Raw genomic sequence first — 24,747 nt, 5'->3', positions numbered from 1 at the left:
CTAAACTATTCCATTATCATCCATATGTTTATCCAATGACCATTTGAGGATGCAATAAATGCTGCCCTGGCTAACAATGTCCACATTCCACGAACAATTTTTTACAAAGCTAGAAATTACTTTGGTGTGACTAGCTACCTGAAAGGGTAGGGGCAGAAATCATCATTGGATTTAAAAAACACCTGAGCATGCACTTGGAAGTGTTGTAACCTACAGGGCTTTAAATCAGAGTTGGAAAGTGAGATTAAGCTGATTAGCTCTTTATCAGCTAACAAAATATGATAGGTTAAATAGCTTCTTTCTGTGCCATGCATTTTCTTTATTTTCTCATTGCCTTCTTAAAAAAAAAAATCTGTCTGGGGACTTTAATACCAGAGTTGGCCATGTCTCTGACAACTGGAGCTGAACTGTTGTGAAAAACAGGATGGGAAAAGCCTTTGCAAATAGCATTCTCCTGTTGCCACATTGTTTTCAACACAGTCTCACTATAACAAATACCACTGTCCACCAGAAGGAAAAGTGCAAAACACGTGTAGATAAATCACTGGCACGTCCTGGAGAGGCTATCATTTGTTTCAAAGTTCTCAATGATGTTTACAACTCAATCCGTACACTTTTCATCAGTTAAATTACCAGAAAGACATCATCTGATGAGCAGTTTCTTTCTCACCTCTATTCTCTAATCTCTCTCTTATGCTACATCAATTAGTTAGATTCCTGAGTTTTATTGTTCCTTTCAATGTAATTGCTCCCCACTTCTCCTCACAAAAGGAAAATCCAAGAATAAAGAAATGAAATGTCTTTTAATTCTCCACAATGCAAAAAATAACCAAATCAATTTGAGATTTATTTGCCCATAGAAACAAGATATTAAAGCAATGGACAGTTTTTTTTTTAAAAAAGATCCTTGTCTTTTTCTTTGAAATTACTTGCCAAATTAATCTGGTTAGTCTTCATTCCAAATTTATTTGATATGCACCTGCCACTAAGCAGACATGAAGTCTCATAGCATAGTTATACAAATTGGCACACTCACGTTAATTTCTTAGGATAAAGCTACCAAACCTAATTTGTTGTGTATTTTTTCAACAAGGAGACAGCCAAATCAAACAATTCCCTATCCCTATATTCATAACACAGTGAAATTAAAATACTCAATGAGTCTCAAAATTGACACCAATGGTTCATAACCACATGTTTTGAATAACCAGTACCAGACTTTGTGAATAACTGATATGACATTGTCAGGTTTATGGCTTAAACAAAAAACTAACAAGCTTTAGCACAGAAAAGTTGAACAATGAGGAAATCTAATTAATGTCTATGATTTAAACCCAATCTTCTTTGAGTCTATCCCCTTACTCTCATTAAGACTGACAGACAGACACAGTTAGGGATATATCAAAGGGAAAAAAAAGTAAATGAGATGCAGCCAGCCAGTTCACTTAAGCTGCTTTCATGATTCATAACCTCACGAAGCATATGTATCTTGCCTGGTTTCTAATGACACCAAAGCATACAGATAGCTTCCAGCAGGCTTCAAGGAATATTTATTGAATTCTTACAACTGAGATTCTTTTTCTCTGAACTTTTAATCAGTTGATAATGAAAGGACAACAAGTCAGCAATCAAACCTTTATCATATGGCTTTCGCAGGCACAATCCTTGTGATTTAAAAACACTTCAAAACCAGTTCACACTCTGGTTTCTCTCTGTTGAACTGATTGTCTCCCAGTGAGGCTCCTATTACCAATCAAACATCTGCCATCAGAGCATAGGGCCTTTCCAGAGTCGAAACATCTATAGAGCACTTTTTAACAAGATTAAATGTGTACATAGGTGATGCCCTATTGGTATTATCACTGAACTGATAATCCAGAGACCCAGATAATGTTCTGGGAACCATGGCAGGTGGTGGAATTTGAATTCAATAAAATATCTGGAATTAACAATCTAATGATGACCGCGAATCCATTGTCGATTGTTGGAAAAATATATCTGTTTCACTAATGTCCTTTAGGGAAGGAAACTGCCATCCTTACCTGGTCTGGCCTACATGTGACTCCAGGCCCACAGCAATGTAGTTGACTCCTAAGTGCCCTCTGGACAGTTAGGGATGGGCAATAAATGCTGCCTAGCAGGCGACGCCCTCATCCCGTTAATGAATAAAGAAAAAAACATCTTCCAGGCCTGGCCTCATAAACAAACAACAGTTTGTTGTTTCTTAAAAAAAAATACATGAGCTGTTGCTTACAGCTCCAAGATCACTTTAGCTCTCATCTCCAAACCAAAAAATGACAAAAAATAAAAATAAAATAATGAAGAATCAGCAAGGGCTCTGACAATAATTTAACACCTCAATAATAAAACTACCATCCTCTGATTCCTGTCAAAAATACATTATTCTGTAAATGGGATATATACTCCCTTACATGGGAAAACAACTTTTAAGTCAGTTCACATGTGTTCCTGCATGAAGAACTATAGAATTTCGGTTTGTAAAGCAAAACTATTTTTGAAACTGGAAGTGAAAGAAGCTGTGAAACTGATGATATCTGCTCACAGATGTTTCATTTGAAGCTACCTCAAAACTGTTCTTGGGGATCAGACAGGAAACCTTATTTGATTTTCTTACTGCTATAAATTGGAAATCATTCAGTTGCATTTTGTGCACTTATATCAGCTAAATGCAAACACTAATGGTGTAAGCTGTTGTCAATATTTCAATTATTGATTACTTTACCTAAAAGCTCCTCTTGCCAATAAAAATTGAATTGCAAAAAGTAAAACATATTACAAAATCAAGTATTTCAACACAGAATGAGCATTAAATAGATGCTGTTACTACAATCTAGGACATTTGCTTCAGTTTACAAGACATGTGTCAAAGCTAGAACCGTTTCCTTCCTGAATTAAACTTCAAAATTGTATCTTTGATCCTGGCTCAGATTGGTTTATTGATAAACACAATAAACATTTCCTGTAGCAGAAGGAACTGGTTTATGCCTTCCTGAAAACATTGCACTTACAAAAGAATCAAAACTACATTAAAAAAAATCTGAGATGCTGGAAATTGAAGGTAAGACACAAAATACTGGAAATGTTCAGCCAGTGAGTGAAAGATGAGTTAAGATTTCAAATGTCTCTACAACATAGAACATAGAACATTACAGCGCAGTACAGGCCCTTTGGCCCTCGATGTTGCGCCGACCTGTGAAACCAATCTGAAGCCCATCTAACCTAAACTATTCCATTATCATGGAATAAATAAAGCATTCAAAACATTTTGAACCCCCTAGAAAAATCTTGTATACCTTTTCTTGGAGAAATCTATTTTTTATTAATGGTATTCTCCAGTTTTAAATTAATCCACGATTAAGTTTTACTTGAGAAATGAGCTATCATAGAGGCTTGGGATCTGCTGTTTGTGACATGTGTACTTAAAGATCAGGAGCAAGAGACCAAACTGCATTGGTTTGAAACCTGAATGAACACAGCAGACCAAGCAGCATCATAGGAGCAGTAAGGCTGACGTTTCGGGCCTAGACCCTTTATCAGAAATGGGGGAGGGGAAGGGGGTTCTGAAATAAATAGGGAGAGAGGGGGAGGCGGATAGAAGATGGATAGAGGAGAAGATAGGTGGAGACGAAACAGACAGGTCAAAGAGGCGGGGATGGAGCCAGTAACGGGGAGTGTAGGTGGGGAGGTAAGGAGGAGATAGGTCAGTCCAGGGAGGATGGACAGGTCAAGGGGGCGAGATGAGGTTAGTAGGTAGGAAATGGGGGTGCGGCTTGAGGTGGGAGGAGGGGATAGGTGGGAGGAAGAACAGGTTAGGGAGGCGGGGACGAGCTGGGCTGGTTTTGGAATGCGGTAGGGGGAGGGGAGAAACCACAGGAAGTGCTACACCTGCCCCCACACCTCCTCCCTCAACCCCATCCCAGGCCCTAAGAAGACTTTCCACATCAAGCAGATGTTCACCTGCACATCTGCTAATGTGGTATACTGCATCCGCTGTACCCGGTGTGGCTTCCTCTACATCGGGGAAACCAAGCGGAGGCTCGGGGACCGCTTTGCAGAACACCTACGCTCGGTTCGCAATAAACAACTGCACCTCCCAGTCGCGAACCATTTCAACTCCCCCCTCCGATTCCTCAGACGACATGTCCATCCTGGGCCTCCTGCAGTGCCACAATGATGCCACCCGAAGGTTGTAGGAACAGCAACTCATATTCCGCTTGGGAACCCTGCAGCCCAATGGTGTCAATGTGGATTTCACAAGCTTCAAAATCTCCCCTCCCCCTACCGCATCCCAAAACCAGCCCAGCTTGTCCCCGCCTCCCTAACCTGTTCTTCCTCCCACCTATCCCCTCCTCCCACCTCAAGCCGCACCCCCATTTCCCACCTACTAACCTCATCTCGCCCCCTTGACCTGTCCGTCCTCCCTGGACTGACCTATCTCCTCCCTACCTCCCCACCTACATTCACCTTTACTGGCTCCATCCCCACCTCTTTGACCTGTCTGTTTCCTCTCCACCTATCTTCTCCTCTATCCATCTTCTATCCGCCTCCCCCTCTCTCCCTATTTATTTCAGAACCCCCTTCCCCTCCCCCATTTCTGACGAAGGGTCTAGGCCCGAAACATCAGCCTTACTGCTACTATGATGCTGCTTGGCCTGCTGTGTTCATCCAGCTCTGCACCTTGTTGTCTCAGATTTTCCAGCATCTGCAGTTCCTACTATCTTTGGTTTGAAACCTGCTGGCTGATTCAAATGAAAGTGTGTGCTGGAGGTTGAAAGAAGGTTAGATGAACAAATGAGTAACTAAAACCTCATTTTATCATTTTGAAAGACAATTTTAAGTCAGAAATCATATTCATTGAGAATTACTAAAATACACAATGAACCTACTCTTTGTGTTTTTATCCTTTTTCACTTTAAATGAACTATTTATTTTAACTATTTTATCCCATGAAATATTGTGATGTAAAATGCCTTCTTGTAACAAAAAAGCCCCAAAACCAATGGACTGATGATTGGAATTCAGGAAGTTGTTTGGCCTTTGCTATACATAACGTAGACAAAGTAGAGATGAGAGAGAGAGATAACAAGGTGTAGAGCTGGATGAACAGAACAGGCCAAGCAGCATCAGAGGAGCAGGAAAGCTGATGTTTCGGGTCTGGACCCTTCTTCAGAAATGGGGGAGGGGAAGTGGATTCTGAAATAAATAGAGAGAGAGGGGGAGGTGGATAGAAGAGGCGGGGATGAGGCTGGTAGGTAGGAGGTGGGGGTGGAGCAGATAAAGTGGGAGGAGCGGATAGGTGGGATAAAAGACGGACAGGTCAGGGATGCAGGGATGGAGCCAGTAAAGGTGAGTGTAGGTGGGGAGTTAGGATGGAGGTAGATCAGTCAAGGGATGACGGACAGGTTAAGGAGGCGGGGATGAGGCTGGTAGGTAGGAGGTGGGGGTGGGGGTTGAGGTGGGAGGAGTGGATAGGTGGGAGAAAGGATGGACAGGTCAGGGAGGTGGAGATGAGCTGGTCTGGTTTTGGGATGTGGTAGGGGGAGGGGAGATTTTGAAGCTTCTGAAGTCCACATTGATAACATTGGGCTGCAGGGTTCCCAAGCGAAATATGAGATGCTGTTCCTGCAACCTTCGGGTGGCATCGTTGTGGCACTGGAGGAGGCCCAGGGTGGACATGTTGTTCAAAGAGTGGGAGGGGGAGTTGAAATGGTTCGCAACTGGGAGGTGCAGTCGTTTGTCGTGATCCGAGCATAGGTGCTCTACAAAGCGTTCCACAAAGTAGAGATTGCTAGATTGGTAGTCACAGATCTAGATGGCTTTTTTGGCAGGCACTAAATTAGACTACAGGGTGCTGGGTCAGAAACTCTTGCTTTCCTGCCTCCACCCGATTAAGTCTGGGATGTTAATACCTGTGGATGGCCTTTCCAACTGGGCTCTAATTGTTGCCTTTCAATGGGGCTTTAATGCCGTCTGTATGGCCTTCTCCCACTGCCACTGGTGTTCAACCTGAGGCAGGCAGGGTGTTACCATGGAAAGAACCCACAACCCTGCTCACTGCTATCTGCCCAGTCCACTGCTTCTTGCCCCTGCTCACTGTTATCTGCTCCAGCTTACTGCTACGTGCTCCAGCCGACTGCTAACTGCTCCTGTCCACTGCTATCTGCTCCAGCTCACTGCTACCTGCTCACTGCCATCTGCTCCCAGCTGACTACTGTATGCTCCTGTCCACTGTTACCTGCTCACTACCATCTGCTTTTGCTCACTGGTATCTGCTCCAACCCACAGACACTTCTTCATGATTCCTGCCTGCTGGTACCTACTCCTGTCTGTTGCTTCCTGCTCACTGACACACCTTTGTGACTTGCTTTAATAGTTTTTATATTGTTATTGGGGCCACTGTCAAACTTCAAACCACCATCCTATTTGAAATGATGGGTTATTCAGATAGGGTACTGTCATGATCTGGAGGAACACAATGCAAACTGTTTCCTTTTGCAATCAAATAGCGTCATGGGCCTAATCCACCTGATGCCACCTAATCCTGTCACTCTGATGGGTGGAGAATGCCATATACCCCACTCTTAGTGTTGATGGACACAGAATATGCCCACACCACACAGTGTCAGATCTGGTACTGCCTCATGTAGGTGAATGAAACATAGAAACGCAGAAAATAGGAACAGGAGTAGACCATTCAGCCCTTCCAGCCTGCTCCATCATTCAATGATCATCCAACTCAGTACCCTGTTCTCACCTTCTCTCCATACCCTTTAGCCCTAAGAACTATAATGCCTTCTTGAAAACGTTAAATGTTTTCGCCTTAACTGTTTCCATGACTGAGATTGCACAGGCTCACCAAACCTCTGGATGAAGAAATTTCTTTTTATCTCAGTCCTTGGCCTATCCCGTATCCTTAGACGGTGATCCCTAGTTCTGGACTCCTCTGCCATTTGCAACATTCTTCCTCCGTTTAACCTAGGCCTGTTGGAGTTCTATAGGTTCTCCTCATTCTTTGAATGCCAGTGAATATAGTATGAACTGATACATTCTGTCTTCATACAGCAGTCCTGCCATCCCAGGAAGCAGTCTCATAAATTTTCATTGCACTCCTTCTATAGTCAGAACATCCTTCTTAAGAAAAGGAGACCAAAAGTACATTTGGTCTCACCAAGGCCCTACAATTGCAGCAAGACATCTCTGTACTCGAATCCTCTCGCTATGAAAGCTAACATACTCGCCTGCTGCACCTGCATGCTTACTTTCAGCAACAGGTATACAAGGAGACCCACGTCTCATTGCACTTCCCCAACTTCCAATATGACATGGGCCTCACCATCTCCGTCAGAGGCTGAGTGACAATACAGAGTTCCCTCCAAGGTCAATTGGCAATACAGAGGGGCGCATCCCCAAGGGATAATTGACAGTAACAGGGCTCCCTACACCAAGAGACTGAGTGACAATACAGAGCCTCATCCCAGGAAATGGGGGCGGGGGGGTGCAATGACCTAGTGGTATTATCGCTGGACTGTTAATCCAGAGACCCAGGTAACATTCTAGGGACCAGGGTTCAAATCCCACCCCAGCAGACAGTGGAATTTGAATTAAACAAAATATCTGGAATTAAGAATCTAATGGTGACGATGAATCCATTGTTGATTGTTGGAAAAAACCCATCTGGTTCACTAATGCCCTTTTAGGGAAGGAAACTGCCATCCTTACCTGGTCTGGCCTACATGTGACTCCAGACCCACAGCAATGTGGTTGGCTGTGAACTGCCCTCTGGGCAATTAGGGATGGACAATAAATGCTGCCTAGCCAGCAACACCTTCATCCCCTTAATGAATAAAGGAAAAAAAAATTGACTGACACAGAGACCCCTCCTCCCAGGTGGTAACTGACAATCCACCTTGACCCCAGTGTGATTGATGATAAATAGACCCTCCCTCCCAGGATGTGATTGAGAATACAGAAACCTTTCCCCACCCACCCAGGGGGTGATTGACAGTACAGAGACCCCACCCTCCTAATGGGTGGAGCTGCACGGTTGCCCCGCCCCTATGGGTGTGATTGATGCCCCCCACCCCGCCCCCTGTGGGTGATTGACGGTCAGTTCGTCCCGCCCCCTGTGGGTGATTGACGGCTCTGCTGTCCCACCCCTGACGCCGGAGTTCAGAGGAGGAGGCTGGACTGAGGAAGATCTTTGAGCCGTACCAGTGTTGACCATGGCTGGATCTGGGTGTCCCAGGCTCTCGTTGTTCGTGGTCGGCCTGTCGTTGTGGTCACTGTTGTCGGGGAAGGTGAGTGTGAGCCGGGGCTGGGGCAGTAGCGAGGTCCGATGGTCGGGCAGGGGCCCGGGTTCTAGGCCTTAGGCCGTGGAGTCGATTGCACTGACCGCCAGTGAAAAACTGCCCTGGGCTGGGGAAGCCCACGTGTGCTCGCCAGAAAGGACGAGTCATTCTTTTCTTCATCAGGAAAGCACTTCAGAATAAAACATTATGAGTCTGATCGGGCTATTTGTTATTTTTATTTGATTGTATCAGTACTTGTGATAAGTGCAGAAATCCTTAAACGTCAGAATAGAGATCTCTGTAACCCACTGAAGCTCATCTCACCATCATTAATCACACAGTTAGGGACCCAGATTTTTTTAATTTCGTGTTTGTGATATGTATATCACCAGCAGTGCACAATTTTTCTGGCTGTCTTGATTAAGTGATGGTGGACCATCTTCTTGAATGCTTGCAGACTTTGCTGCCACTGGTGTGTCTGGAACTTTAGAATGGTGGCACCATTCAAATGGAACGGTGTGTGTATGACTTGTTAGGAGAAGTTGGAGGTGAAGGTGTACCCGTCACATTGTTGCTCACGTCCTTCTCGATGTCACCAGTTACATAGGAGGGAAGTGCTGCTGAAATATTCTTGGTGTGTTGTTTTAGTGCATCCTGCAACTAATGTAGCTGCAGATCATCTCTCCCACCGCCCTCTACCCCCTTCATCCAGTATATGCTTGTGACAGCCTTCATGTGGGCATGTATAGCCAAGTTTGTGGATGACACAAATAAGTGGCAGGCAAGTGGTGAGGACAACAGAGTTTGCAGCTGGTTGCACACACGTTAAGTGAGTGGGATACCGTATGGGATTGTGTGAGGTTATGCAATTTGGCAGGAAGAATAGAGAAGATGAACATTATTAAATGAGGAAAAACTGCAGAAAGCTGCAGCACAGAGGTTTTGGATTTCTCTTGCATAAATCACAAGCTATCATATAAATAATGGGAAGGCAGATGGAATGTTGGAGGAACACAGCAGGTCAGGCAGCACCAGAGGAGCAGGAAAGTTGACGTTTTGGGTCGGGGCAGCTCTTATTATCTCTCAGATGGAATGTTGGCCTTTCTTTCAAATGAAATTGTGTTTAAAAACAGGGAAGTCTTGCTGAAACTATACACCAGGCTAGTTAGATCATACCTGGAGTACTGTGAACAGTTTTGGTTCCTCATCTAAGGAAAGATAACTGGTATTGGAGGCAGTCCAGAAAAGGTTCACTGGATTGATCCCAACTACGAAGGGATTATTTTATGAAGAGAGGTTAAGTAATTGGGCTTTACTCATTGGAGTTTAAAAAATGATGGTAACTTTATTTAAACAAACAAGAATTTTGGGCAACTCAAATAAAATCAGAAATACTGTGGATACTGGAAATTTGAAATGAAAGTAGTGCTGGAGAATCTCAGCTGCATCTGTGGGGAGAGAAAGAGTTAATGTTTCAAGTCCAGTATGACTCTGACAGGACTTGACAGGTTAGATATGGAGAATTGGAAGAGTCTAGGACTAGAGGGCATAACTTCAGAGTAAGGGGTTGCTTATTTGAGACAGGAGGAATTTCTTCTCTGGGGGGTAGTGAATCTGGAATTCTTTATGCCAGAGGACTGTAGAGCCTCTATCATTAAGTATTTTCAAGGCTGAGATGAGCAGATTTTTCAATTAGTAAGAGAATCCGACAATGGAGAAATTGTAGGAGAATGGAATTGAAAATTATCTGATTAGTCATGATGTCATTAAGTGGTGGAGGAGACTTGATGGCTGAATGGTCTACTACTTCTACATCTTAATGGTTTTGTTAGCCTACTTATGATTGTACAATTCACATGTTGCCGATATATTGAATTGTTCTCATCTAAAACTGGTAGGGATATTTTGCGTGAGCCTAGGATGGAATGTACTTGTCCTGTTAGGGAAGGTTTAAACTAGATGATATATTCCCATCTTCCTGCCTAAGAGGAGCTCAGATTCGATGGAAGCAAAACTAGTAAAAGGAAGTCGATGGGTAATCAAAAAATAGAAGAGGATAAAGCAATGGTAAGCGTCACATTGGATCAAAATGGAAAACAAGCTCAATAAAGCTGATTAAAGGCATTCTATCTCAGTTTGTAGCATTCACAAAAGGGTTGAAGATTTGAATGTACACATTGAGGTAAATGGATATGATTTAGTTTTCATTACAGAGATTAAAGGGTGGTTGAGATTTGGAACTGAATAACCAAGAACTATCTCCATTCAGATGGGGTATAAAAATGGAAAAGGAAGTGGGGTAGCACTCCTACTAAGGGATGACATCAGTCCAATTAGTAAGAGAGGATCTTAGATCAAAGGGTCATGATGTAGAATCAGTTTGGGTAGAATTAAGACCGCAAAGAGAAGCAAACATTAGTGGTTGTTGTTCATAGAATACCAAACTGCACATAACACGGATAATACAGGAATAATGAGTGACTTTAATTTACATAACCCTGACTGGTTTAACAAAGTCAGCATTAATGCATTGGCAGATAACTTTTTGTAGTATGTACAAGATGGCTTTATGGAACAGTATGTTGAGAAAGCAACTAGGCATCAGGCTATTTTGGATTTGGTATTATGTAATGAGAAAAAGCTAATGAATAACCTTCCTGTAATTAAGGGAAAATGGTGACCATGATAGGAGAGAATTTAACATGAAATTTGAATATGACTTTGTTCATTATGAAGCTAAAGTCTTAAATCTGAGCAAAAGAAACTGAGGGTGTGGTGGACAAGTTAGCTCGGGTTGATTGGGAAATTACACTAAATGATTCGATAGTAGTTAGGCAATGGCTAGTACTTAAAGAAACACTACGAGATCAACAACAGACATACATTCCTCTAAGACACAAACAGCCAAAGGGAAAGGTAAATCAACCATTTTTAATAAATGTTAAAGATTGCATTAGATCAAAGGAAATGGCTGATTTAAAAAAAAATGTCAAATAGTGGTAAACCTGAGGATTGGAAACAATTTAGGGTCCAGCAAAGCAGAGTCAAGAAACTGGTGATGAAAGAGAATAGAGAATATGAATGCAAGCTAGTGGGAAATATAAAAGGGAAATTGAAAAACCTTCTACCAATATATGAAAAGAAAATGATCAGCAAGGATGAACATGGGCTCATTACAGATGGGGACTGAGAATTTATAGTGGAGAACGGGGAAATGGCAGAGAAAGTAAGTAGCTACTTTTCATCTGTCTTCACAGAAGATGTAGAAAATTTCCCTGAAACACTAGGTGACTAAGGGACTTGTGTAACTGAAGAGCTGAAAAGAGGTACGAGTTGAAAAACCAACTGGATTAAGGGTGATAAATGTCCTTGACAAGATAAACTTCAACCCAGCGTGTTGAAAGAAGTAGCAATAGAGATAGTGGATACATTGGTGGATACTTTGCATAATTTGATTGATTATGGAAAGTTTCCAGCTCATTCGAAAATGTTAAATGTAACCCCACTATTTAAGACGGGAGCGAGAAGGAGATTGGAGAACTACAAACCTGTTGATTAATATCCTTCGTGGGGAAAATGTCAGAATTTATTATAATAGAAATGATAACTGAATATTTGGAAAAGAATGGCAAAATAGGACAGAGTCAGCATGGTTTTATGAAAGACAAATTACGTTTGACAAACTTGGAGATGTCTGAGGATGTTATCTGTAGCATAGACAAAAGAAGAACCCTTGGATTTGGGTCATTTGGATTTTCAGAAGGCTTTTGATAAGGTCCCACACAGGAGGTGAATAATAAAATTAGAGCACATGGGATTAGAGGAATATTCTAGTATGGATTGAGAATTAGTTAATAAAATAGACTGTAGGAATAAATAGATTATTCTCAGGGTGGCAGGCTGTTACTAGTGTGGTACTGTAAGGATCAGTGCTAGGTTTGTGACTGTTCACAATCATTTTAAATGATTTAGATGTGTGGACCAATTGTAATGTTTACACATTTGCTGATGACACAAAATTGATGGGGATGTAAATTGTGAGGAGGGTGCAAGAAGGCTTTAAGGGGACTTGGTCACGCTAAGTGAGCTAGAACACAGTGAATGGAATATAATGTAAATAGGAGTGGTTACTAACGTTCATAAAATAAAGACAATTTTTTTTTAAAGAAGAGAGTTTGGGAAGTATGAGTGTCCAAAAGGCTGTAGTGTCCTTGTCCATAAATAACTAAAAGCTAGAATGTAGATGTCACAAACAATTAGGCATATGCGGTGTTGGCATTAATTTCAAGGGGATTTGAGCACGGTGCCTTGCTGCAGTTGTGTAGAATTTCATGAGAATCCCCCCTGGAGTAATGTGTACTGTTTTGGTCTCCTTACATAGCATTTACATATACTTAGTATAGAGGGAGTCCAACAGTATTTCACCAATTAATCCCAGGGATGGTGGGGACTACCGTATGAGGAGAGTTTGAGAAACCTGTACCTGTGTTCTCTAGAGTTTCGATAATTGAGAGATGATCTGATTGAAACTTACAAAATTCCTGCAGGGTATAACAGGCTATAGAATGAATGTTTCCCAGGGACATAATCTCAGGATAAGAGGCAAGTGATTTAAAACGGAGATGAAGAGGAATTTCTTTGTTCACAGGATGATGAATCTTTAGAAATCTTCTTCCAGGGAGATGTGGAAACTCTATCATTGAGCAGGTTCAAGACAAAAGTCGATTGGTTTCTGGAAACTAATGACATTAGGAACATTGAAATAGTGTGGGGAAAAATGACATTGAGGAGATGAGCAGCCAGGCAGCCAAGTTCTAAATGTTGGGACAGGATTGAATGGCTGAATGGCTTACTTTACAGCAACTTCCTGCTCACTGTCACTCCCTTCTCTCACCACCTTCCCAACTATTGGAACCCTTGACTCCCTTGCAGATCAAAAATCTATCTAGCTCACCCTTCAATGACCCCTTCACCCCTGTTGCCTGGAAGAGAATCCCAAAAATTTTCTACCCTATCAGAAAAAAAAAGGTTCCTCGTCTTAGTCTTAAATAGGTGAACCTTTTATTTTGAAGCTGTGCCCTTCTAGTTGTTGAATCCTCTCAGAATTTACTCTGTCAAGTTTCTTCAGAATCTTTTATATTTCGAGAAGATCATCTCTCATTCTTCTAAACTCCAATGAGTATAAGCCTAATCTATTCAGTAAACAACTTTTTCATCCCACGAATCAACCTATTGAATCTTCTTTGAACTTTCTTTTATTCTATCATGGGACATTGCAAGCATATCTCCCTTTGAATACGGAGCACAAAACTGTATGGTGTACTGTCAGGGACATCTTACCAACGATCTTTATGGTTGTAGCATGAATTTCCTACTTTAAAGTCTGTTCCCTGTAATAAAGACTAATATTGCATTTGCCTTTGTAATTACTTGGTATACCTGCGTGCTAACTTTGTGATTTGTATACACCCCAAACTGACTGTGCCACACTATTTTGCAGTTTCCCTCTAATTAAATGGCATTCTGTTTATGTGTTGTGCAGTTTAACTGGTTGTGATGAGAATGGTCTTTGGTAACTTAGATGTCAGTTTTCCTCTCTCTTTTGGAAGTGTTTTTCTGCTTTCTTGCACCTTTATCAGATAATCACAAAGCCAGCACTTGCCTTGTTTGGCACTGTGGGTTAGAGCTGACGAGCTTGCATCTGTATCATAGTTTCCTGAATTGTCATTGATCTGTGTCATCTAGACACTCATGGTGCCGTTATTGCTTAATTTTTAATTTGTTCATTATGCCAGTGGTCTGTTTGCTGCCTTGTAAAAATTTAGGGTCCATCTGCTAGAAATTGGAAATGGACAGGATCTTAATGATGTGATTAGTCCTTGATGTGGCTTTCAGTGTTCTGTGCTAGTTAAGTAGTCATCATGGTCTGTACTGTGGCATAACCTTCTGGTCATCTTGAGAGTTCATTAGTGATTGAATTGTGTCTTAGTATCTAGCCTCACGTGCTACAAGATAGTTTAACAGTTTCATTAAGGTTTTTTGAAAGTTTAAATTCCTTTCGGCTCAAACAAAAACTGCCTTTTCCTTCAAGTTATAGTAGGAACTGCCGATGCCGGAGAATCTGAGATAACAAGGTGTAGAGCTGGATGAACACAGCAGGCCAAGCAGCATCAGAGGAGCAGGAAGGCTGATGTTTCGGGCCTAGACCCCTCTTCAGAAATGCCTTCAAGTTGGTTCTTTGCATCAGACCTACATGTCAATGTAATGAATTCTCAAAACTGATTTAAGATAATATTTTCAGAAATAAAACTCACCTATTGACTGTAAAGGAAGTCCTGGGGTACTGTTGATTGGGCACATACAGTCCTGCTGGAGACAGAAAGGAACACGATACTCTGATTATACGTAAGCAATAAAATTGATCTCAGAGAAACAAACACCTAACCAAGCATAACATTGCCCACTGGTGAGTGCTTGACTCCTCCCATTGTAGAGAATTCTTGAGCCAATTTAATACAAGACCTTAGCACAGTGTTCCCTTGGTGTTATTTTGTTACACTTGGTATAGTCAATTCATTACCAGGAGGCAGCAAAAAAAATCTAATTGTCCTTCTCAAGTGCTTGATGCAAATGTGACATTTCTTGGCAAACTTCTACATTTATATCAGCCTTGAATTTTGTGCACACTCACTTGTGCAGTAGATTTTAAATTGTTTGCACAAGCAAGGTTTCCAGGAAAAATGGGGAGGATAGCATCCCTAACAAAATTGCAGTTTGGGATTAATCTGTTTGTATGCTGTTTAGTGAGGACGTGTTTCCTTCTAATTTTTCTCTTTTTTTTACTTTTCCCTAAGCTGTACACCCACCTCCCTCCATTTTATATTCTGTTGGTGTTTCTCCCAAATGTGATGTTTCAAGTCACTGACATTGTCAGAACAGTCGTTGTACAACTTGAAACATTGTCAACAGTCAGATAGGTGCAGGACGTCATAATTACGTCTGATCTTACACTTAGTTGGTCTTTGCTTGCTGGCTTTCTAAAAATTGACTTTCAAATGTACAGCTATCTTAGCTGACACAATTTTTATAGATCACACTGTAATCTCTATGGTTTAGTACTCCACCTGGTAATGAATTTGCCCCGTTAATCCCTTCTAATGCATTATCGTTTATTGGCAGTCCTGTATTACGATAGCCTGAAGTCACACTGAGTAATTTCTTTCTATTATTATTACTGAAACTGATAATCTGAATTTAATTTGGTAAAGGACCAAGAAAATTACTTGTTAGGTTTTCACAACTAATGCTGAGACTATTGTGACAAGAAAATTAAATACATGTACTTAATGCATCACTAAATTTCTCAAATTTCTTGGTGTTCTGTGTGCAGTTAATTACTGTTAGTAAATAGGAGGTCGCAGTCCGAGATTCCACAAATGGAAAATTACGGAATTCTATTTCCACAATTGGATTACTGATGGTCTCATTGGCATCTGTTTGAATGTTAACTTTTTGGTCCGAACATCTGAAGCATTTGTTAATCTCTGGTGCCAGAGGATCTTTTACTGTCCTCCTGAGTCAGTCTGTTGGAACTTCATTTGGGTGTCTCTGATTTGCAGCAGTTCACTAGTATTGTATAGTAGACATTTATCAGCCCTTTGCTGTTCTGTAATCTCTAAAGCTTAATTACAAGCTCAATATTATCATTTGAAATAATCCCAACAGGTGTAGTTTATATTTAAATATGTTTGTGCATTTAACCTCTTTCACAATATAGCCTTTAAGTAGAAGATGTCAGTTCATTTTTAGTTTCTTTCTGGTTTCAGATAGATCTCAATGATTATATGTAGCAGATGATATCAATGTGAAGTCTCATCTGCTCCAGAGGCATGTCATAACATCTTTGAATAGGTTGATTGGGAACATATCTCAATATCAACCTGCTCAAATGAACCATTCATCTTAATGTGCTCTCATGCTTCCAAACAAACCAGTGAAATGTTTATGCAGCTGAATGCTATGCTTTGCACCGTAATGTTTTGTTCCAGAATCTAGATTGTGCAATCCTGTATTTGTGAGTTTTGTTTTAGCTTTTGCCCCCTACCTGGGAATTGAACAAAAGCATCCAAAGTTGCTGTCTGGTTCCGGTAAGTGTAAGGTTACTCTTTCCAGAATTTCAACTAGGTTTTGCTTTTTCCAAAATACCTGAATTAAGGTCAGATATTAGGTGAGCTAGTTGGCTGCAGGATAAGGAATTGAAGGAATGTTGGAACAGGATGAATGATGTTGTTACCCATGATTCAGTTGCTGGTACCTTTGTTGATAAATCAGAAGGTTATGTGTTCAAGTTCCACTTTAGAGACTTGAGTATAAAATTTAGGATAAAACTCCAGTGAGGCACTGGGGGAATGCTACATTGCCATCTTTCAGAGGAGATGTTAAGTTGAGGATCCTTCTAGAATTCCAGTGCATATAAAAGTCTTCAGACTGCAGCTATGAAAAAGAACTGTGGAATTCTGCTTGGTGTCCTGGCCAATATTTTCCTGCATTACAACCATGATTCTATTTCAAAAAGTACTTTAATGGATGGGAAGTGATTGGATCGTGCAAAGGTTGTGCTCTGTATAAATGTAGATTGTTCCTCTTTTTGATTATTTGCTTTTGAGGCATTGAGGCAGAGGTGTAGGAATGCTAACAGAAACGATTGGACTGAATGGTTGTTTCTGAGTTGCAACTTCTGCATGTATTTCCACATACGTTAGTGCGTTGGTGGGCAAAAGATTAAAGGCTCATAGAGTCGTAGAGTAATACAGCATGGAAACAGGCTCTTTGGCCCAAACTGATCCATGCTGACCTTGGTGCCCACTCAGCTAGTTCCAACTGCCCGCATTCAGTCCATATCCCTCTTTAAACCCTTCCCATCCATGTGCCTACCAAATTGTTTTTTTAAATGCTATTGTACCTGCTTCAACCACTTCCTCTGGGACGCCGTTCCATATACGCACCACTCTTTGCGTGAAGTTGTTGCCGCTCAGGTCCTTCTTAGATCTATGCCCTTTCACTTTAAACCAATACCCTCTAACTTTCAATTCCCCATTGGTGGGGAAAAGACTACATGCATTCATTCTACCTATGCCCCTCATAATTTTATACACCTCAATAAGGTGACCCCTCATTCTCCAACATTCCAAAGAATAAATCCTTTACTGGCCAATCTCTACCTATAACTCAGGCCTACTAGTCCTAGCAACATCCTTGTAAATCTTCTTTGCACACTTTCCAGTTTAACTATGTCTTTCCTATAATAAGGTGACCAATATTCCAAGTGTGGCCTCACCAGCGACTTATACAACTGTTAAATAACATCCCAACTCCTATACTCAATGCCTTGACCAATTAAGGCCAGCCTGCTAAATGTCTTCTTCACCACCCTGTCCACCTGTGACACCGCTTTCAACGAACTATGAACTTGTACTCCTAGGTCCCTCTGATCCACAACACTCCTCAGGACCTTACCATTTATTGAATAAATCCTCCCATGGTTTGACTTTCCAAAGTGCAACACCTCACATTTATCTGTACTGAATTGCATTTGCCAATCCTCAGCCCACTTCCTCATCTGATCAAGATCACTCTGTAATTTTTGATAACCTTCCTCGCTATCAACGATACCTCCTAATTTTGTATCATCTACAAACTTACTAATCATGCCTTGTACATTCGCATCCAGATCATATATGTAAATAAGAAATAACACAGGTCCCAGCACCAACCCATATGGCACATCACTAATTATAGGCCTCCAGTCCGAGAAACAACCTTCGACCATCACCCTCTGTTTCCTACCATTGAGCAAATTTTGAATCCAATTAGCTAGCTCTCCCTGGATCCCATGCAACCTAACTTTCATGACTAGCCTGCTGTGTGGGACCTTGTCAAAAACTTTACTAAAGTCCATATAGACAATATCCACTCCTTTACCCTCATCCATCCTCTTGGTTACCTTTTCGAAAAACTGTAAAAGATTTGTCTGAGGTGACTTCCCGTGCACAAATCCATGCTGACTACCCCTAATCAGACCTTGACCATCCAAATGTTGGTTGATCCTGTCCCTCAGTATCTTCTCCAATGACTTGCCTCCCACTGATGTCAGGCTTATTGGCCCTTCGTTCCTTGGCTTGTCTTTGTTACCTTTCTTAAACAATGGAACAACATTAGCCACCTTCCAGTCTTCTGGAACTTCACTAGTGGCTAAAGATGAAGCTAAAAATCTCTGCAAGGGGTTCTGCAATTTCTTCCCTAACCTCCCACAACATCCAAGATGGACTTAATCAGGGCCAGGGAATCGCCTTATCTGCTTTAAGGCTGCAAACACCTCCTCTCTGGTAATGCGTATGCGTCCAAAACATATACACTTGTTTCCGTTATTTCCTTAACATCCATGATTCTCTCCTCAGTAAACAATGAGGAGAATTATTCATTAAAAATCTCCACCTTCTGTGGCTCCATACATAGACGGTCTTGCTGATCTTTAAGGGGACCTATTCTCTCACTCAGAAAGGATTTCAGGACCTATTTTGGTGTTGCTTAAACACCATTTTTGCTGCGTACAGAATCCATATCCAGAACCAAAAGCTGTTAATAAATTCTAAAAAGCATTGTAGGATAGACTAACCTGCATTAATTTGAAAAGACCAAGCTAAATTTCAGGGAAGAAAAGGACTTGAGGTAATTTCTAATTTTATATTCCCATCCTTTCTGATCCTTCTCTTTTTGTGATATACAAGTGAACGGGCAATTCGTATTCTGGCCTTGACAATACTGGCCTGTTTGTTGCTTCCAAGCATGCCTGAGGTAAATAGGATGAGTTGTGTCTTTCTCCACTTGCTTTTCTTGCTAACCCTGAGGGCCGGCCTCCTCAGAGGTCTACACTTGGGAATTTGCAATATAAAGACTATGTCGGCAAGAAAATTGTCTGGTCACTTATGTTTGGTGTTGTGAGATCTTTCTGTGCTTATTTCTGTGATTGGTGCTTTTGCCTGTTGTTTGCCTGTGGAACAACAATCACTGCACCTCAGAAGCATGGTACATATTGGCTGTGAAGCTTTGAGACTTCCTGAGGACGTGTAAGGCACTACATATTTACATTGAACTGAACAATCTACAAGGTTGCATCAAAGGTCCAGCACACTGTCACGCTGAAACAAGATTTTATTTATGTATTTCATTTCTTGTATTTTTCATGGCTGGAGCTGTTTTTCCTGAAGGTCCTTCTGTAATACGGTTTAGTTCTACAATGAGATGAGATTGGGAAATCACATTGCACTTTCAGTAGAGCAAGTTTAATTTAAAATGTTACCAAACAATCATTTCTTGCTTCAATCTTAAGAGACTGGTTGAATCCTCTGAACTTGGTGTCTAATTAAATGTTTGTAAAATCAGAAACTGGTTGAACTGCATCATTACCCCAGCAGCTTAGTGAGATTATCTTTATGAGCTGTTGTTTAAAGTAGAAGTGTTTCTCCCACCTATTTTGAATTCACAGTAGTTGTTTGTCTATGACAAAGGTTCAGAAAATGGGTCACTGCCCACGTGTTCCAGTTAAAGCTTTTTTAAAAAAGCTACATATATGTAGCATATTTCAAAACCTTTAAGCATCTCAAAGTGCTTTAAAGCAAATTTTTTAACTCAAATTCAAGATATTGGCCTCTTGTTTTCAGCGGCAGCAGCGCGAGCCAGAGTGCAGACGGGAAGGTAAGGCGGTTTGCCTGTGTAAAAACTTACCTTGTGCAGCATGCGGCTCTCTTGTTATCAGTGGCGGGTGTGTGGAGGGAACGCGAGCCAGGAAGAAACAGATAAATTTGGGCATTGGCTAAACCCGAAACGCTACACGTGTACTGTCTCCCACCCGTCCTCCTCCTCTAACCAAAAAAGACTGTGTGGAGGTTCTGTAAGGTAAGGCTTTTTTTAAATTCTTCTTCTGGAAATCTAGAGTAGAGGGAATGGAAGCTAGGGCAGTTGCATGCTCCTCTTGCAGGATGTGGGAAGTAAGGGTCACTGCTGGTGTCCCCTCTGACTTCACCTGCGAGAAGTGCACCCAACTCCAGCTCCTCAAAAACCGCATTAGGGAACTGGAGCTGGAGCTGGATGAACTCCGGATCATTTGGGAGGCTGAAGGGGTGATAGAGAGGAGTTGCAGGGAGGTGGCCACACCCAAGGTACAGGCAAAAAAGGTAGCTGGGTGACTGTCAGGAAGGGGAAAGGGAAAAGGCAGACAGTGCACGGATCCCCTGTGGCCGTTCCCCTCAATGATAAGTATACCGTTTTGGATACTGTTGGGGGGGATGACCTATCAGGGGAAGGCCACGTCTCTGGCACTGAGCCTGACCCTGTGGCAAAGCAGGGAAGGGGGGAGAATAGGAGAGCAATTGTAGTAGGGGATTCAATAGTAAGAGGCACAGCTAGGCGGTTCTGTGGACGCGAATGAGGTGAAAGGATGGTATGTTGCCTCCCGGGTGCCAGGGTCCGTGGTGTCTCGGATCGTGTCTTCGAGATCCTTAACGGGGAGGGTGAGCAACCAGCAGTCATGGTACACATCGGTACCAATGACATAGGTAGAAAAAGGACAGAGAATGTGAAAAACGAGTACAGGGAGTTAGGTTGGGGCTGAAGTCCAGGACAAACAGGGTAGTTATCTCTGGATTACTACCAGTGCCACGTGATAACAAGGTAAGAAATAGGGAGAGAGTGCAGCGAAACACGTGGCTACAGGGCTGGTGTAGGAGGGAGGGCTTCCATTATGTGGATAATTGGAGCACATTCTGGGGAAGGTGGGACCTGTACAGTGAGGACAGGTTGCACCTGAACCGGAAGGGCACAAATATCCTGGGAGGGAGGTTTGCTCAAGCTATACAGGATGGTTTAAACTAGATTGGCAGGGGGTGGGGAACCGGATTTATAATTCAGAGGATGAGGTATTTGGCCTTCCAACAGACACAACAAGGAGTGAGGTGGTTTATAAAGAAATGCGGTCGATGGAGCGTAATTGCGGACACCGAGATGGTTTGAAGTGTGTATACTTCAATGCTAGAAGTATCAGAAATAAAGCGGATGAACTTAGAGCATGGGTCGGCACTTGGAACTATGATGTTGTGGCCATTACAGAAACTTTGGTAACTCAGGGAGAGGAATGGTTGTTGGAAGTTCCGGGATTTAGATGCTTTAAAAGAAATAGGGAGAGTGAAAAATGAGGCGGGGGAATGGCATTGCTAGTCGGGGCGAGTATAGCAGCTACTGAAAGGCAGTTCAAGAATGATACGTCTACAAAGTCAGGTTGGGTTGAGGTCAGAAACAAGAAAGGAGCAGTCACTTTGTTGGGGGTTTTTTTTTTACAGACCCCCTAATAGTTGCAGAGAAGTGGAGGAGCGGATTGGGAGGCAGATACTGGAAAGGTGCAGAAGTCACAGGGTGGTAGTCATGGGTGACTTCAACTTTCCAAATATTGATTGGAAACATTTTAGTTCTAATAGTTTAGATGGAGCAGATTTTGTCCAGTGCATTCAGGAAGGATTCCTGACACAGTACGTACATAGACCAACACGAGGAGAGGCCACTTTGCGTTCGGTGCTTGGCAATGAACTGAGCCAAGTGTTAGACCTGTTGGTAGGAGAGCATTTTGGGGGTATCGATCATAACTCTGTTTCTTTCACGATAGTCATGGATAAGGATAGGTACATGCGGCAGGGTAAAGTTTATAATTGGGGGAAGGGTAATTACAATTCAGTTAGGCAAGAACTGGGTAACATAAATTGGGAACAGATGCTGTTAGGGAAGAGCACCACAGAAACGTGGAGATTGTTTAAGGAATGCATACTGCATGTGCTCGATACGTTTGTCCCTAGTAGGTAGAGAAGATGAGGGAGCCATGGTTCTCGAGAGAGGTCGAACGACTGGTTAAGAGGAAGAAGGAGGCTTATGTAAGGTTTAGGAAAAGAGGAACGGAAAAGGCTCTAGAGGGGTACAAGTTAACCAGGAAGGAGCTGAAGAAAGGGCTTAGGAGAGCTATAAGGCGGCATGAGAAAACCTTGGCGGATAGGATCAAGGGAAACTCCAAGGCTTTTTACACGTATGTGCAGAACAAGAGAATGACCAGAGAAAGGGTAGGGCCGATCAAGGATTGTAAAGAGAATTTGTGCACAGAGCCTAAAGAGATAGGAGAGGTCCTTAATGAATACTTTTCTTCAGTATTCACAACTGAGAGGGACCTGGTTGTACAGGAGGACGTTGTGAAACAGGCAGGTAGGCTAGAGGAGGTCGATGTTAGTAAAGAAGATGTGCTAGGAATTCTGAGGAAGTTGAAGATAGATAAGTCCCCTGGGCCTGATGGGATTTATCCAAGGATTCTATGGGAAGCGAGGGACCAGATGGCAGGGCCTTTGGCGATGATCTTTTCGTCCTCACTGTCCACGGGTATAGTGCCGGAAGATTGGAAAGAGGCAAACATCATTCCCTTGTTCAAAAAAGGGAACAGGGATAACCCTGGAAATTACAGGCCAGTTAGTTTTATGTCAGTGGTGGGCAAATTATTGGAAAGGGCTCAGAGACAGAATTTATGATCACTTGGAAAGGCACAGTTTGATTCGTGATAGTCAGCATGGATTTGTGAGGCATAGATCATGCGTCACAAACCTTATCGAATTCTTTGAAGAGGTGACCAAACACATGGATGAAGGTGGAGCAGTGGATGTGGTATACATGGATTTAAGTAAGGCGTTTGATAAGGTTCCCCATGGTAGGCTCATGCAGAAGATAAGGAGGCATGGGATAGGGGGAAAGTGGCAGATTGGATTCAGGATTGGCTGACCTTTAGAAGACAAAGGGTGGTAGTGGACGGAAAACATTCAACATGGTGCTCAGTTACAAGTGGTGTACCACAAGAATCTGTCCTGGGTCCTCTTCTATTTGTGATTTTTGTAAATGATTTGGATGAAGGGTGGATTAGCAAGTTCGCGGACGATACGAAGGTGGGTCACGTTGTGGACAGTGCGGAGGGCTGTTCTAGGTTACAAAGGGACATTGATAGAATGCAGAGCTGGGCTGAGAAGTGGTAGATGGAGTTTAACCCTGAAAAGTGAGCGGTGATTCATTTTGGAAGGACAAACTTGAAAACAGAATACAGGGTTAACGGAAAGATTCTTGGCAGTGTGGAGGAGCAGAGGGATCTCGGGGTTCATGTCCACAGTTCCCTGAAAGCTGCCACCCAGGTGGATAGAGTTGTTAAGAAGGCGTATGGTGTGTTAGCTTTCATTAAGAGGGATTGAGTTCAAGAGCCGTGAAGTTACGCTCCAACTATAGAAAAGCCTGGTTCGGCCACCTCTGGAGTATTGTGTCCAGTTCTGGTCACCTCTTTACGGAAAAGATGTGGAAGCGTTAGAAAAGGTGCAGAGGAGATTTACCAGGATGTTGCCTGGAATGGAGGGAAGGTCTTACGAGGAGAGGTTGAGAGAGCTGGGGCTTTTCTCTTTAGAACGACGAAGGATGAGAGGTGACTTGATAGAGGTGTACAAAATGATCAGAGGTATAGATAGAGTAGACAGCCAGAGACTTTTTCATAGGGTGGAAGTAGCTATTACGAGGGGAAATAGTTTTAAAGTGAATGGAGGTAGATATAGGGGAGACGTCAGAGGTAGGTTCTTTACTCAGAGAGTGGTAGGGGTGTGGAATGCATTGCCTGAGAGGGTAGTGGAGTTGGCCTCATTAGGGGCATTTAAGCGGCTATTAGATAGGCATATGGATGATAGTATAAGGTAGGGGTGGAGGTTAGATAGACCTTAGGTTTCGGGTAAAAGTTCGGCACAACGTCATGGGCCGAAGGGCCTGTACTGTGCTGTACTGTTCTATGTTCTATGTTCTATATTGTAGATGTTGGAAATCTGAACTGAAGAAACCAATATGCAGCAGTGTACTCACCGTTGTAGGAGATGCAGCAGCCAGATTGTGATTTGCAAGATCAAAGGATCAGCTCCTGAATGAACAAGACTAACAGTCTGTTCAAACATGGAGAACTTGACCTAAGAAATTGGCAGCAGTATTTATGAAAACCAAGTCAAGGCAGGTCAATATTTGTAAAGAATGTCTGACAAAGGTAACATTTATTTTCACTTTACTACAGCTTGTGTACTGCATTTAACTTTATGAAATCTCATTTGCTTCACGTGGAGAAAGAAGATAAATTTAGAGAACCATAAAGATGTTTGAGAAGATTTTTAAAAAAATTGCTTGTGCGACGAGAGCTTCTGTTGTCTCAGCATTTATTGCCTGTGCCTAGTTGCTTTTGAGAATGAGCTGCCTTCTTGAACTGCTGCAGTCCATGTGCTGTAGGTACACCCACAATACCTTTAGGGAGGGAATTCATGATTTTGACCCAACCACAGTGAAG

The 24,747-nt window shown here is 42.3% G+C and overlaps 1 protein-coding gene across 4 annotated transcripts in view; it reads left to right on the top strand.

Moving 5' to 3' along the window:
• The first annotated feature begins 8,160 nt into the window (after positions 1–8,160).
• Positions 8,161–24,747, top strand: part of LOC109929525 (serine/threonine-protein kinase/endoribonuclease IRE1) — a 111,900-nt gene continuing 95,313 nt past the window's right edge. For all 4 annotated transcript variants that reach the window (XR_007264557.1, XM_048610796.1, XM_020529192.2 and 1 more), the window contains exon 1: positions 8,161–8,318. Coding sequence is in view for 3 of the 4 variants with exons in the window: in XM_048610796.1 (XP_048466753.1) it covers positions 8,244–8,318 (75 nt within the window). In the remaining variant the exon portion in view is untranslated. The remainder of the gene's footprint in view (positions 8,319–24,747) is intronic.

This window comes from Rhincodon typus, chromosome 23 (genome assembly GCF_021869965.1).
Source record: "Rhincodon typus isolate 14 chromosome 23, sRhiTyp1.1, whole genome shotgun sequence".
Classification (NCBI taxonomy): Eukaryota; Metazoa; Chordata; class Chondrichthyes; order Orectolobiformes; family Rhincodontidae; genus Rhincodon; species Rhincodon typus.
Note: the sequence above shows the minus strand (reverse complement) of the source record. Positions and strands in the feature narration are given on the sequence as shown.